The sequence below is a fragment of the Lynx canadensis genome, chromosome D1 (genome assembly GCF_007474595.2).
Source record: "Lynx canadensis isolate LIC74 chromosome D1, mLynCan4.pri.v2, whole genome shotgun sequence".
In the NCBI taxonomy this organism is placed as follows: Eukaryota; Metazoa; Chordata; class Mammalia; order Carnivora; family Felidae; genus Lynx; species Lynx canadensis.
This window is the reverse complement of record NC_044312.2, coordinates 45982808-45997151: the sequence shown is the minus strand read 5'-3', so window position 1 is coordinate 45997151 and position 14344 is coordinate 45982808. Positions and strand designations below refer to the sequence as shown.

General features: G+C 47.7%; 1 protein-coding gene across 1 annotated transcript; it reads right to left on the bottom strand.

Annotated features, from left to right (window-relative positions):
- Positions 1–689: 689 nt before the first annotated feature.
- On the bottom strand, positions 690–9865 carry FZD4 (frizzled class receptor 4). The gene is made up of 2 exons (XM_030331442.2): positions 9267–9865; positions 690–7121 (listed from the first exon to the last, which is right to left on the bottom strand). The coding sequence occupies exons 1-2, from the start codon at positions 9558–9560 to the stop codon at positions 5793–5795; spliced, it is 1623 nt and encodes a 540-aa protein (XP_030187302.1). The 5' UTR covers positions 9561–9865; the 3' UTR covers positions 690–5792.
- Between the last annotated feature and the right edge of the window lie 4479 nt (positions 9866–14344).

Here is a 14344-nt window from a genome sequence, read left to right as displayed (position 1 = left end):
GTCCTTATTATTTGCTTCCATGACAATGTCTTGATAATGGCTTTGAATTTGCTTTGTCTGATGACTTTTCTCGATCTGGAGACACAGACCACACAATTTATAAAGTTAACTGAAAGGAGTCATTCTCGTGATTGACTGATATGACATACTCCCATATCTATTACACAAAAACAACCATTGTGTGACCAGGACTATATATATATATTTTTTAAATGGAAATCAAAAAAAAAAAAAAAAAAAAGAAAAGGGAAAAAAGAAGTCCTTTTACCCCTTTTAAAGAATCATAAAGGTCTAGTGGTAATAGGAAAAACTTTTTCAGGCCACCAGATTAAGTCAAAGGTGCTTGGAAAGTGTATTAAAAATGGTCACACATATTGGAAATGCCAAAAAGTAGTGTCATGGGATGACAGCTTGGGAACTACAGTTACGTCCAGAGTGTCATGTGACCATTTGAGTGGTACTTATGACCACAGTAGTGATAAATTCCGTTGACCTTGGACCTTGGGGGTTTGCTGACCCAGGAGAAATCCCAGAGGCGAAAAATAGCACCAGCAAAAAAGAAACAAAGAGGCTCTCAGAAAGGCTCTCAATCTGTCCTGCAAACCAAATTCTCTATTTCTCACTGCTGGGAATGTGTGCTTCCTGGAGGCTATCATACACCCCCAGAAATATGCCAAATCACAGACTAGTTAATAAACAAAACTTTATTTTCCTTTAATACAAAAATTAAATAGCAAAGTTTATTTTTTTGTACAGTGATAAATTAGAAATTTACAGTACAGACATCAATGCAGACATACATTTGTACATCCTTAAAAGCAGGGTCCATTTCCTTTGACGTTCAGCAATTTGTTAGGGCATGTGTAGCAGGGGTTTGCCTGGTACCTCTATGTCGAACATCTGAGAGCCCCCCCAGGCTGGCCTCAAGGTGGAAGGAGCTGCAGGGTGGCATGGGGATCCAAGGACAGGTCACAGAGCACCAGCCTGACTGCTGCACAAGATGCTGAGTCCCATTTCACCTTGTCACAAAGAAGCACACCTGACGTTTACTTCACCTTTCCTACAAAGAGCTCAAGGGGCCTTTCATCTTGAGACCTTCGAAAGTCTCACAACATCCCTGTGAGGTAGGAAAAAATTCAGAACCACTTAGATGCCCCACTGGGAGAGTGCTGGAGAGCAGCCTCCCCCTCCCAAAACACACAACCAAGTTGGGGCCTGAGCCCATGAGCAGGATGTGGAGAGGTGCACATCCTGGGGGAGAAGATGGACCAGGCTTCGGGGGGCAGAGGTGCTCCTGCCCCTCTTCTCAGAAGCCTTCTGAGATGACAGTGGTCATATACTGAATGTTGCAGGAGATCAGGGAGCCACAAAAGCCTGGAGGACATGGCTCATAGAAGACCTCAAACAGGCTCTCCATAAACCACCTGGGCAAATACTGGGAATTTGCTGGTGCCAAGAAGAAGGGAAATAAGGGAAAATAGGAACAGGTTGCTACAGGGCAAGTGGCCTCACCAAGGGGAAGAGGCCTGTTGGGGAGGGTCAGGGTTCACTTCCCTCTTGGTGATAGCCAGTATGCCGTTACTGTGCATGTGCATGGCAAGAGGCAGAGGCAGAGAGCTCTGACCAGGCCACAGTAAAACAAAATCCATTATTTAACACTCTGGTATCTGATCCTTGGTAGGAGCAAAATACTCTTCTAGGAGTTTCCAAGATCTATGACCTAGACCCAGAGGAAAAATGATAACCCGGGTCCTCTGCCAAACATTATACAAACCTAGATGAGGACTCTGAACCCAAATACAATAAAAGAACACAAGGAACCGTTAGAGTCCAGTGACTCGACATAATTGGCTGGAAAAGCAACTCCCTCCAATCTCTCCCATCACAGAATGAAATTCAGGATGTAGCTTGATCTTGGGGGCTCCTTTCCAAAGTCTGTTCTGTGGCTCTCCTCCCTAACTGCTTCTGTGGCCACCTCACCAGGAAACAAAGACTGCACTAGCCTGGTGACATCTTCTTAAATTAAGTCTGCCCTCCAGGGCTGAGATTACCAAGCTCCTCTGTGTCCTCAGGTCCCAGCTTGGTTCCTAACACAGTAAGCCCTGAATTCAGTGACCAGGAGGCTGAGGGGGGATGAGAGAGGAGAGTTCAGAGTGCTGGTAAAGTCACAATTCAGAACCTAAACACAGAAGTTTCCCTGATTTGGGGGTGTAGGCGACGGAGTGACTGGGGAGAGGAAAATCAGAGATCTTCTCAGGGAAATAAAAAGTATCACCCCTTCTCCGGTTTCAGGACCCTGAGCAAGCTGCCAGCTCAGAAGCAGTCTCAGAGATCAGGAAACGGGTCTCCGTGGAGGAAAAAGGATATGAATCAACCAAGTAGCTCAACCAGATGGTTCAGGTCAGTTCCACCCTACCCCATGTTCCTCTGCCCTGAGGTGTGGCCTTTATGAAGGAAGATAAAGAGGAGTTTGCCAGAGTGGAGGGTGGACAGTGGTGCCCTTGGGCTCTGTAGAATAAAATCTCCAGAAGTGTGACTGTAGCTTCCTGCAGGAAGAGGAAGTTGACTTCTGGTGAGGTAGGAAGCTACAATCACACCTACTTATTCTAGATATCAAAGAAAAACAGCCCTAACCTTTTCCCTAGCAAGATGTCCTCAAATTCACCTGTATTCATTACATGGAACCCCCAAGCCATGAAGTGCCTGTCCCCGCAGTCTCATTAGGTGTGGGAGCTCATGTCTGTTTTAAGCCAATGTTCATAGCCTTCTGAGGGGATTCCCACAGAGATTGTCATGAAATAGGGCTGATGATTTCTGTCAAACCCCTGTTACTGACTTGCAGAGGTTTATGGGATGGACACAGTGAAACAGATGACAATTCAGAGGCCCATGCTCCTTCCCAAAAAACCAACAGCAAGTCAGCAGACCCAGAATCCTCAGTCCACGTCATTTGGAAGGACAGAGCTTATACTGCACGACGTCCCCTTTGGTGCCTAACACAAGGCTCTACACGTGGTTGGCACGCGGTAAGTGTGCTAATAGTTGACTTTTTTTTTTTTTTTTAAACAAATACCAACTTAAAAGGTGATGGAGTCGCGTCAAGGTAATAAGGTAACTGACTCCTCAGCCACAAAGCTCCTTTCCTGAAACCATAAACACTCTCCATTGTCTGGAATGTGAAAGGAAAGGCCCGCAGCAGCCCTGTGACATTGCCAGGGCTACTAATCCCGTCGGCACCAACAGCCACTTCGGATCAAATAGACTTTCCCCTGAGAAGGCAAGAGATTTGTAGAAGAGATCGGTTAAAACCCAGAAAGTTGTCAGGCCACGGCTCCAGAACTCGGGTGTATAGTTTCCCCCACGTACTCTTATTATTATTTCATTGTTCACAAATATTGAGCACCTACTCTGTGCCTGGCCCTCTGCTAGGTGCTGCCTTGGGCACACAATCGCGGAAACATTCCAAACAAAATTGCATTACAAACCCCTATAACCTAGCAGTCAGGCCAGTGCCCTGCTGCACCCTCCTTCTTCCCTTTCCTGGGCCAGAGTCTCAGCACAACTCCCAAGACACTGGAGTGGAGCGTGAGTAAGGGCAGGCTCCGCCCGGGGACGCATGCTCCAGGGCCCTGGCTAGCTATGGGAACTGTCTGCAAGCAGCACACGGAGTTCACATTTTATATTTCCTAGGCGACTCAGTCTCAGATGGAGTTCAACCGGTCCTTCTGGGGATCATTTCTCATGCTCCTAGAACCCTGACCCAGAGTCCAGCCAAGGTACTCAGGCTCAGCACACATGCCAGGGGCCACCCGTGCCCATTTAGCATCTGTCTTCAAAGCCCCAAGACTTTCCCATCCAAAATACACAACAGATCTTATATGCATCTTTGCCTCAGACTCCGCTCAAGAGCCCCCAGAAACAGAGGAAAGAAGAAAGGAAAATGTCAAACCCTGGGAACCATGGGCATAAAGCTTACAAAAACAAAAAAGGGCATGCTTACTTCCAGAATTTGACCACCTATTTGGGATTTTAAGTCCCTGGAAATGTTTTCCCAGAAAGAAATATGATAAAAGATTTCCTACCTGTTTTTAGAGGGAGGGGGTGGGGTATGAATAAATAAATGAGTCATTGCAAAGTAGTTGTTGAAGCAAAGATAGGTATGAGCTACAAGGAGAGCAGCCTGTGACATTGTCAACAATTTGTCCCAGAGATCTGGTGATTAGAAGGCCTGAGGCAGGTTAAAAGAAAGTCCAGTTACAATTTTAAAAGAATTGCAACTTTTGAGAGGCTGCTAGGGGGTACCCCATTGTGAGGAACATAAAGCATAAATTTTAAAAGCTCTGGATACCTCTGCAAAAGGCAATTAAGACCTGTGCTGCTACGAGTTTGCAGTTCATTTCATATGGTCTACACTTTATTCCTTACTAACCAATCAAGCTCCTGGCTGGCATTCTGGAGATTCATTAAGCACCATATAAATACTCCAGGCCACATTGCCTCCAATGAAAGCTTACAAGGAGCCTTTGCCAATTACTAGGAAACAATTATGCACCAACTAGTTGGATTAGCTGTCCTAAGTTCTCTCTACGAAACAGAAAAAGTCTTCACTGTGGTAGTAGACTAGACTCCGATAACATTCTTATGGTAAAGGAAAGAAAGGCACTATCATTCTGAGAATGCAAGCTGATCATAGTTTTAAAGTCAGTTGAGTATACTATTATGTCATGGTCCAAGAATGTGCTTTTAATTGTAACTGACACACACAAATTACACAGCTAATCTGTGTGAATGCAAAGTTGCCAAGAACCTTAACATTTTAGCTCTTCCAGACTGGCGTCTGCATAGATGCAATCACACAAAGTAAAATATATTAAGTCCCCATTGCTCAATGCAATAGGTCTCTGGGGTCGGTAAGGTAAGTCGACTTGGTAAATCTCATTTTCCTCTGAATTAAATGATTGTCAGAAAGTGAATCAACCTTACTTTTCCCCTCATTAGACATGCTGCAGTGCAAAAATTCCTATAAAAATACCTATTTTGAGTCATTAATGTAAAATGAAGAAAACAGCAGCAGCCTAGAACAGGGATGTTGAAATTTAAGAGGAAGAGAGAGAAGAAAAATCCACTGGATACCTTACGTGTGTTTGCACAGTACTCTTGTTTTTTCAAACAATTCTGTTTTATGACAAAGGCACTGAAAGATTCTGACACCACCTCTTGGGAGAGCAATCCACAAAATTCTAAACAGCAGACAGCGCACCACAGAAAATGTTTATGTTAGATCAGCCAAACTATAAAACTCTTGTAACACTTCTCTGAACCCAGTGTTTCCAGTGTTTATAGATTGCTTTGCTATCTGACAGACCCAGTTAGTATTTAAGATTTTAAGGGTTAAAAAAGTTCATCTTTCTCCCTGCAAGTTATCTACTCACAGCTCAAATCCCACTCTGCAGGGAAAAGCAGCATCGCCCTGGACCCTCCTGGAATCTAGGCAGGACCTCCACGCTCCAAGCTGCGACCTGCTAAAGTGATCAATGTTTTGATTTTTCACAGCTTTGAAAGCCTCTAACTGGCTTTTCCATTTTGGATCATTCCAAAGTCTGCAGCAAAATCATTACTTTTATGATTGCTGGGGAGTTGGGGGGGGCAGGTGGCGGTGGCTTAAGGGGTCACTTAAGTGTTGCCAGTTGGTTCATACTGAGATTCACTGCATGAAACTTTTCGTCGCATTTTGCACCAAAATGCTAGCATTCCCACCTTCAACATTTGGAAAGTATGGAGGCTGGGTAGCCTTATACCACAGTTTCATTGCCTTTCCCAGGCTTCACCCACCCGTTTCCTCGCTTCTCTCTCTTCACCTTCCCAGAATTCACCAATCTGTTAGAACACTTCTGCCACGTGTGAAGAGTTTTGGCAGACCAAATCCACATGCCTGAAGTGATGCCCACCAGCAAAGACATAAAAATTTTCAACATTTCGACTGCCGTATTGGAGTCATCTGCAGAATACCGGAAGAGCGCCCAGTTGGAGATTTCATAGAAATAACAGGCGATCACACAGGTGGCAGGAACCGTGTACAAGACAGAGAAGACCCCAATCTTGACCATCAGCCTTTCCAGCTTGTCTGTCTTTGTCCCATCCTTTTGAAGATTGGACCGAATTTTGAACAAGGCCACTAAACCTGCAGCGATGAACAAAGTTCCTATCACCAAGTAAGTGAAGAGGGGGGCCACCACAAAGCCTGTGAGGGCATCGAGGTTTTGGTTTCCCACATAGCACAGGCCGGTGAGTTCATCAGCGTCCACCAGTCTCATGATCAAGATGACAATGGTTTTCACTGCAGGGATGGCCCAGGCGGCAATGTGGAAATAAGAGCTGTGCATTTCAATGGCTTCATGACCCCACTTGAGTCCTGCCGCTAAAAACCAAGTAAGTGTCAGGATAACCCACCAGATGGAACTAGCCATTCCGAAAAAGTACATCAGCAAGAAAATGATTGCACATCCTGTGTTCTTAAGTCCTTCTTGGATGAGAACAGGTTCTGCTGCCTCTTCAAAATCACAGGATATCCTTTCCCGGCCTACAGTCAGCCTGACAATATAAGCAATGCTATAAATATTATAGCACATACTGAGAAATATGATGGGGCGCTCAGGGTAGGAAAACCTGGAAGAATCGATCAGGAAGGTCAGCACTGTGAAGGCAGTGGAGATGAAGCACAGGCTGGCCCACACGGCCATCCAGATGTCTGTGAACTCCTTGGCCGAGCGACTATATAAGCCAGCATCATAGCCACACTTGAGAACACAGTTCAAACTCCTTTTCACCCAGATGTACTGATCCGAGTTGGTTCCTACGGAGTGGCACTCTTCTCCAGGCTGAATGGGGGTCTTGTGAGGTAATGGCACCTCTTCATCACCCGGCCCTTCCATGCACATGTGGTTGTGGTCATTCTGGGGTGGGAATTTGCTGCAGTTCAGGCTCTCTGGCCAGGCAAAGCCAAATTCCTTCAGGACAGGTTCACAGCGCCTCTTGACCGAAAGACACATGCCGCCACATGGGCCGATGGGGATGTTGATCTTCTCTGTGCACATTGGCACATACACCGAACAAAGGAAGAACTGGAAAAGTAATGAAATGAACAAAGAAAACAATGACTTGGAAGTCTGACCAACTGCTTGCACGAAGCGGAGGTGAATGCTTCCAGGCAAAGTATCTATCTACTTTTAAACCAGCCATAGGGACTCTGTTTACTCTGACCTCAAACTGGGGTGCCTAAAAATCCATGGCTTGTACACATTTCTTCTTTTGGTTCTAGCAATCCTTGTCACAAATCCAGGAGAACAGAAATAAATACATACATAAAAAGGACCTGAAGAGTTACATAATTCCTTTTTGAAAACGCTTAAGAAAATAAACCTTAAAAATTGACTTTGAGACTCCCTGTTTGAAAGAGCCGAACAGACTAATCAAATGACTGAGTCATTTCAGCGATGGGGAGATTTATTTTCATCCTCGTTTCTTTATCACCATAAAAATAAATGTAAAAAATATGTAGATCCAGCTTTTCTCCTGTTAATATACTGTCTTTTCTCTACTTGATCCCCTAAAATTAATTTTTAATCAGTTCCCATACTGAAAGAGAAAATGTCCTAATTGAGACACTGTGAGACCCAAGGATAGGATGCAGGTTGAGGTCTCTGGTCACCAGGGGTTTGTTTGGCCAGGTTTCCCCAATGCATAATAATGAAGCACAATAGGAAAATATAAATGTTAAGTCCCTGAAACTGCAACACCAGCAGGGGAGAGCCCAGTTGCTGTCCTCAATTCCTCCAGCATTGATAAACAGTCTGCTTGGCTCCTTACAGATGTTGTCTATGAAGTCTAGAGTTACAAGTAACTATTTTCCAGCATGTAAAGGGATCCAGTCCTGTCCTTCAAAACAGCTTGGCTGCTTCCCCAGGATACATGTAATTAAAAATATATATCCCTGCAAAAGCTGTTTCTCCAACGAAATTGCCACTGATGTCAGGATATGTGCTGTTTCCAAACTGAGAGCTAGAGGATCGTTTCTTAAGCTTTTATAACCTAGTTCTAAAGTTCTGAAAGCTCCAAAGGGACATTTCAGCAGCAACAGGTCTAATCCCAACCATCTTTCTGAAACCACAATCCAACTTTTAAAGTGACCTATGTAAAAACATGCACCTAGTGAGGAAGCTGTCTGCCTGTTTCTTATCTCTCAGAAGTTACAACCAGAACCACCGATTTCTGAAGTTTTCAGCCTGGAAAACTACCCTCTATTTTTTCCCCCAAGTTCTCTCTTTTCTAAATTTATAAAAATCACTCAGCCTCACCAACCAAAGCACAACCAGTGCTAACACTTTTTTTTTCCCTAGTGCTAACACTGTTAAGAATTCTCTTTCAGTTCCTTAAAAAAAGAAAAATGAATTGGTTGTTGTTTTTGTTCAGATTATAATCACACTGTATATGCAAATTATTTCTTCATTTATTGTAGGATGAACATTTTCTCTACCATTACATAAGCTTTAAAAATTTTAATGACTGAAAAAAAGAATCCTCCATTATATAAATTACCTTCCTGGTGTTTGACCACTCCGTCACCTTTTTCCCAAGCGGGGAGTGTTTCCTGCCGTCTAAGTCCTAAACCTGCCCTCAACCCTAAAGATCAGAACGTCTCAAGCCACCCAAGCATTCCATCCAGCATGACCTCCAAAGTCATGCGGGATGACGCGAGGAGGGGCCACTCCGCAGAAAATGGGGCAGTGGTGTTTCATTTACTCTCCCACCCAAAAATATGGGGGAGAATGGAGGTCGTGAGGGAGGAGAAGTTCCCGTCTCCTTATCTCTCCTTCCTTCCAAGTCTTAGTTTCAGCTGGCTGTCCTGCTGGGGACTCGCCCACCGAGCAGCGGCGGCCAGAATCCTTGGCAAAGATAACCCCCTCAGCTCCACTGGGGTTAGGGGCTTGGCCAGACACGGGTGAACAGGGGAGAAAAACGGAAGGGCGGGGTGTAAGAGTGGGTTCTTTCGCAGGCCAGATGACTTACACAACGTTTTGGCTTTCAGTCCCTGAGAAGGGACACAAAAGTGGGGGTGGGGATGGAAATCACTTTTCCAGGATAGTTATATCCTTCTGCCTAGGAAGGGGGCAGGGGGCTTGGCTTGGCAAGGGCTCCACGGAGTTAGTTTGAGGCGTCCCTGCCCAAGGGGTCCCTGTCCCGCCAGGGGTGGGGGTGGGGGCGCCCACCTGCAGCTGGCTGGAGCAGCCGTACTGGATGAGCGGCGTGAAAGTTGTCAGCTGCAGCTCGGCGTCTGTCTGCAGCTCGTGCCCCACCAGGTTGGGCATCTTGGTCACGTTGTAGCCCAGGTTCTGGCACATGGAGATGCGGATGGGGTCGCAGCGCCGCTCCTCTTCGTCCCCGAAGCCTCGCGCTGGCCCCGGGAGCAGCAGCAACAGCAGCAGCAGCAGCAGCAGCCGCAGACTGAGATCGACGCCCCCGGGCGCCCCCAGGACGCTCGGCACTGAGCCCCGCCAGGCCATGGCCAGAGCCGGGGGCGGCGGCGGCGGCGGCGGGGGCTGGTCCAGCAGACACCCCCAGTTTGCACGGGGGCGCCGGCTGCCCGCGCTGCTCCCAGCTCCGGGAAAGGGAGTGTGATAAAGCGCCAAGGGCGACGAAGGGGCAGCGGCCGGCTCTCTGGCAGCTGCGCGCGACGGTGTGGGATATTAGACGCCCGTGGCCGGGGCCGAAGGACAGACTGCGAGGGTCATGGCTGCAGGCTGCGAGCCCCCAACCCGGCGCCGGCGGCGTCCGCTCTGCGTCTCAACGAATCCCGCCAGCACCCAGCGCCGCGCCGCTCTCACCGCCCGAGCCCTCCGCGGCGCTGGAGGTTCGCTGGGCGGTGGCGGGGCGGGACGGACAGCGCGCCTCTCCAATGGGCGGGCGCCGGGGGCAGCGAGGGGCGGGGCCGTTCTGCCGCTGGCAGGGTCAGGCCCCCGCCCGCCGCGCTCCCTCTCCCCCCTCCCCCCCTTCCCTCCCTCCCGGAGCGCCCCGCCCGGCTTCCCGGCTCTCACTTTTCCTCCCACCCGGGTCGCGGCGCTCGGGGGCCAGGCGGGGATGGAGCCGAGTTGCGCCCGCCGGGCCAGCCAGCCCCCTCCTCTCCCAGGTGAGAAATGCTCCCAGATTAGTCGGCTCCCTTTCCTTTCCCTCTTCCGGCTGTCACCTCGGCCCGTGGCAAACTACCTATCAGGCAGAGAAACGTACACAAAGAACACGGGATTCAGGTTTACCAAGATTGTGGCTTTAAATCCCGGCTGTGTGACCTTGAGCAAATTGCTCAACGTCTCGGCTTCAGTTTCCTCATCCGTGAAGAGACTCGGGAGGATTAGAGATAATGCGTAAAACGCTTAGCCCCGTGCCTGGTACAATGCGAGCTCGCAGCTATTTTCCCTGCTAACTCGCTTGGTTTGGAGCCCGGCCCCGTCTCCCCGCCCCCAGACTCGGCCCGACCTGCGCCCGGGAGCTGCCTGTCTCCAGCCGCGAGTGGGGGAGGCGCCCCGGAGCAGCAGACCAGCCGACGGTCTCGCGCTCCGATTTCCTCACCGTATGAAATGAAATTCCACAGGGGGATTCGAAAGGAAATGAGACCGGGACGCTCCGTGCTTCTCGGCCCGCCGCCCTTCCTGTCTCGGGGACACGGTTTCTAAATAAGGTTGGGAGGGTGAGAGGGCGGGAGGGGAGAGGCTTGACCTGTGTGCACAGGAGGCGAAGAAGGCGCACAATCACCGAGGGTCCCCTCCCCCAGCCTCCCGGGCATCCCTCCCCTGCAGCCTGCATCTCTAACTTATTCCTCTTCTACGAAGGGTCCTGGAGGTCTGGGGATCATGCGACCCCTGTTGTGATCCAAATTTCCCTCTCTCTCATTCCTCCCCACCCCACTCCCCACCCCTCGGATGGAGGTTTGTGCTGGTCCACCCCTTCCCTTTCCAATCAGACCAGTGAAACCCTCAGCAGGTGGATTTCTAAACCATTTACTTGTTGCTTGACTGTGGTAAATCTGTGCCTCTCTGAGATTCGAATTGGCCATGTGTAAAATAAGGAAATTCGTGTTTATCCCACACAGTTGTTCTAAGAGTTAAATGAGATAATGCCCCTAAATCATTTAGCACAGTGTCTGGCACATACAAAGTAAGTGCAAAATAGCCTGGTTTTTGTTTTGAAATGAGTCCTGCTTTCCAGTCAGGTCCCAAAGACATTGCTTGCCTGCAAGCCCAGGTCTGACTATCTGGATGAAGAGCTTTCGACTATCTTCCTGAGATCTTTTTGGCCAACACTTGCCAAAGTTTTCCAGAGGCTTGGTGACAGGGACCAAATTTTTAGGCTTTTGTATCCTCTATTTCAGCCATATGGCAGAAATACAAGTCGGAAGGATATCTGCCCCTCTCCTGTGGTGTTCATATTTTACCTTACAGTTTTAGTTTTCTTACATTGGCAACTAGACTTGGCTGAGGGCAAGAATGGAATCAACTTTTCTGGGTTTTTCGCTCTGTACTTAGAATTGTGTTGGGCACATAAAAGTTGCTGTGTCTCCAGCCATCATCACAACCTCCCAAGGAAGGACTCTATTATAGCACCTTAAAGAGATGAAGAAACTGAGGCTGTAACCAAAATGATAGTCAGAAAATGGAAGACCAACCAAACCAGCACCCAAGGAGGCCTTTCAAACATGAGATGCAGGGTTATTTCCCCAGAAATGTTCCCAGCTGGAAATCTACATACTCAGCAGTGGGTTTGAATCTTCTGTATGACTGCGCTGAGTAATGCAGGAGACCATTGGTCTCCAGAGATGAATAAATGAGGAGATGAATGAATCAAATGACCAAATGATCCTCATCCCCTAGGAACTCACAGGAGCAGACAGAAAATGAACAGACAGATGTACCTCACTGTGGTAAGTACACACGGAGAGAATTGTGGGTAAATTGAGGGTAGAGGTAGCTGAGGTTACAGGGCTGCTCAAAGGGGGATGACTGCAGGAGTCTGAGCTACTCAACGAAGCAGAGTTCGTGTGCAATTGGCACTTCTGTGGAATTTGCAGAAAGGAGAGGGGGCTTTCTTTGTGCTAAAGGTATGTGCACATGGTTTATTAAACGATAAAGTCCATGAGGTCAAGGAACAGCACAGGGCCTGGCACACAGAGGGAACATCGTTAGTGGGGGAAGCAATATTATCAAACCAACAACAACTCCTATAGGACACTTGCTCTCTGCCGGCTGCTGTCTTACAAGTTTTACGTGCATTATTGCATTTATCTCACACAACAGCGTGAGAAACCTGATGTTTTGAGAGGTTAACAATTTGTTCAAGATCACACAGCGAGTGGCAGAGGACTCAGACGCATGTCTGCCTGGCCTAAAAGTTTATGTGCACGGTATTACTCTTACAGAGGAAACTGCTTGACACATTGCCTAGTCCGTAGTTAGAGATGACTCTCTGGCGATCTGGACTTCTTATTCCTAGCCCTGGCATCCCTGCCTCAGCTCGCTTCAAGCACTGTCTCCTTTGAGAACCCTTGGAAGAAGCCCCTTCCCCGGCAGGAGCTTTTCCTGTCAACAGCTTTTCTTTCTGCATGGAACTCCTCAAAGGTATTTTCCAAAAAAGAAAGCCAGAGGAATCACATTTCAGTCTGAAAGTGGAAAGAAAACAAAGACCATGACTTAGAGCTAAGTCTGAATGGCCTGGAGCCCCTCAGCCTCCCTCTCACAGAGTGGTTTACACAGTCGCCAGTCTGCTCCTGGTGACAGGCACGGCATGTTTGTCTTTGTTGCAGAAAACACTTCCCTGAGGGAGTTCCAGGCAGAGGGCTCTCCACCCTGTGATAGGCAGAGCATTTAGGAGAGGAGTAGAAGATGAGGGCATGTGAATCGTACCTTCCACTGACCTAAAGGGCAGGGCCTCTAGTGGCTCTGGCCTGAGTGCTTGGGAAGCTTCCTCTGTCCACTCTCTGAGTGGGGAAGATGTAGCCACCTTAGAGCTGTGACAAATGTGACTTCAGCAGGCCGCTGGGCAGTTGGAGGGCTCTCTGTTTGCATCTAATGAGAGGCTGGGTTCTAATTAACTCCTGTGATGTGTTAATTTTCCAACCTGACGTTTTCTGCTCTAATAGATTCTTGTAATGGTTTCTAAATTAAAGGCTGCATTTAAAGACAAGGGTTTAGGTTAAAACCCACCACCTAGGGGGGTGGGGGGCCGTAAACATCCTTTCCCTCCTAAGGAAAGCCTCTCATTTGCAGGTCTTTGCTAACCCAATTAAGTGTTGAAGTAGCCACCCCAGAGCCTGCTTTTTATTTCCTGAGAAACAATCCAACTAATCCATATTCAGTAGCTTCCAAGAGAAATCTTATTCCAACCACTCATGAAGAAACCAGCTTCTTTGAATATGGACAGAACATTTAGAACTCACAAAGGGCAGTCTTGATAGAAAATGCAAGAAAATGGTTCATTATTATCCTGTTCAGTTTTTGAGGGGAAAATTCACTGGGACCGAAACCTCATAAGGACAGGGACTTGACTGTGGAACAACAGAAGCATGGGGAGAAGCCAGGCCAGATCCCATCAGTTGGTATATAGTCTGGGTGCCACATCTTCCTCTGCACCCAAACCAGTTATGAAACAAAGTCATGTGTACTGAGTAAAGCAGAAAGGAGCACTAATCTTGCTCAAAGTTGAGGAATCACAGGCCCCAAGAGATTAAGTAACGGCTCCTAAGTGGCAGATCCCAAACTGTCTTCTTATCACTTGCACCACTAGCCAGCATTGAAGAATGAAGTCAGCAGAGAGCTCTTGCATGTGAAGGAATCAGAACCCTGTTGTTCCTCCTACCAACAGAAGATGATATATAGGACATTCGTATCTGTTCATGGAGATGGTTTAACGTACAGATGGGCAACTGCAAACCTGTGCAGGAGGCAAAAAAATAATGCAAACACACTTTGTACCTCTACAACCTCGTTACATTTCAGTATTTGTTAGTCAGACCATTAGCAAATGTTTAGTGATAGGTTATTGTGGACCTGTCACTGAGCTGCATTATGGGAGGTATGGAGACATGTAAAAGGTGGTCCATGCCCTTAGTGAAACCTGTTTATAGTTAAGTGCTTTTTCTTGAGCTCCATTATTCATTGGTATTGGTTTTGGTTTGGCTTGGTTTTTATCTCTTTCACAGTCCTCTGAGGTCAGAGGCTGTGTCTTCCTCACCGCTGTGTTTCTGAACAGCAAAGGAGAACACTACCTGACCCATTCAAAGCACTTAATAGATGCCTGTTGA

Coding starts and splice junctions, on each gene's coding strand:
- FZD4 (XM_030331442.2), bottom strand. CDS start 9,560: ATGGCCTGGCGGGGCTCAGTGCCGAGCGTCCTGGGGGCGCCCGGGGGC. Junction 7,122..9,266: donor GCTGCTCCAGCCAGCTGCAG/GTGGGCGCCCCC, acceptor TTACTTTTCCAG/TTCTTCCTTTGTTCGGTGTA.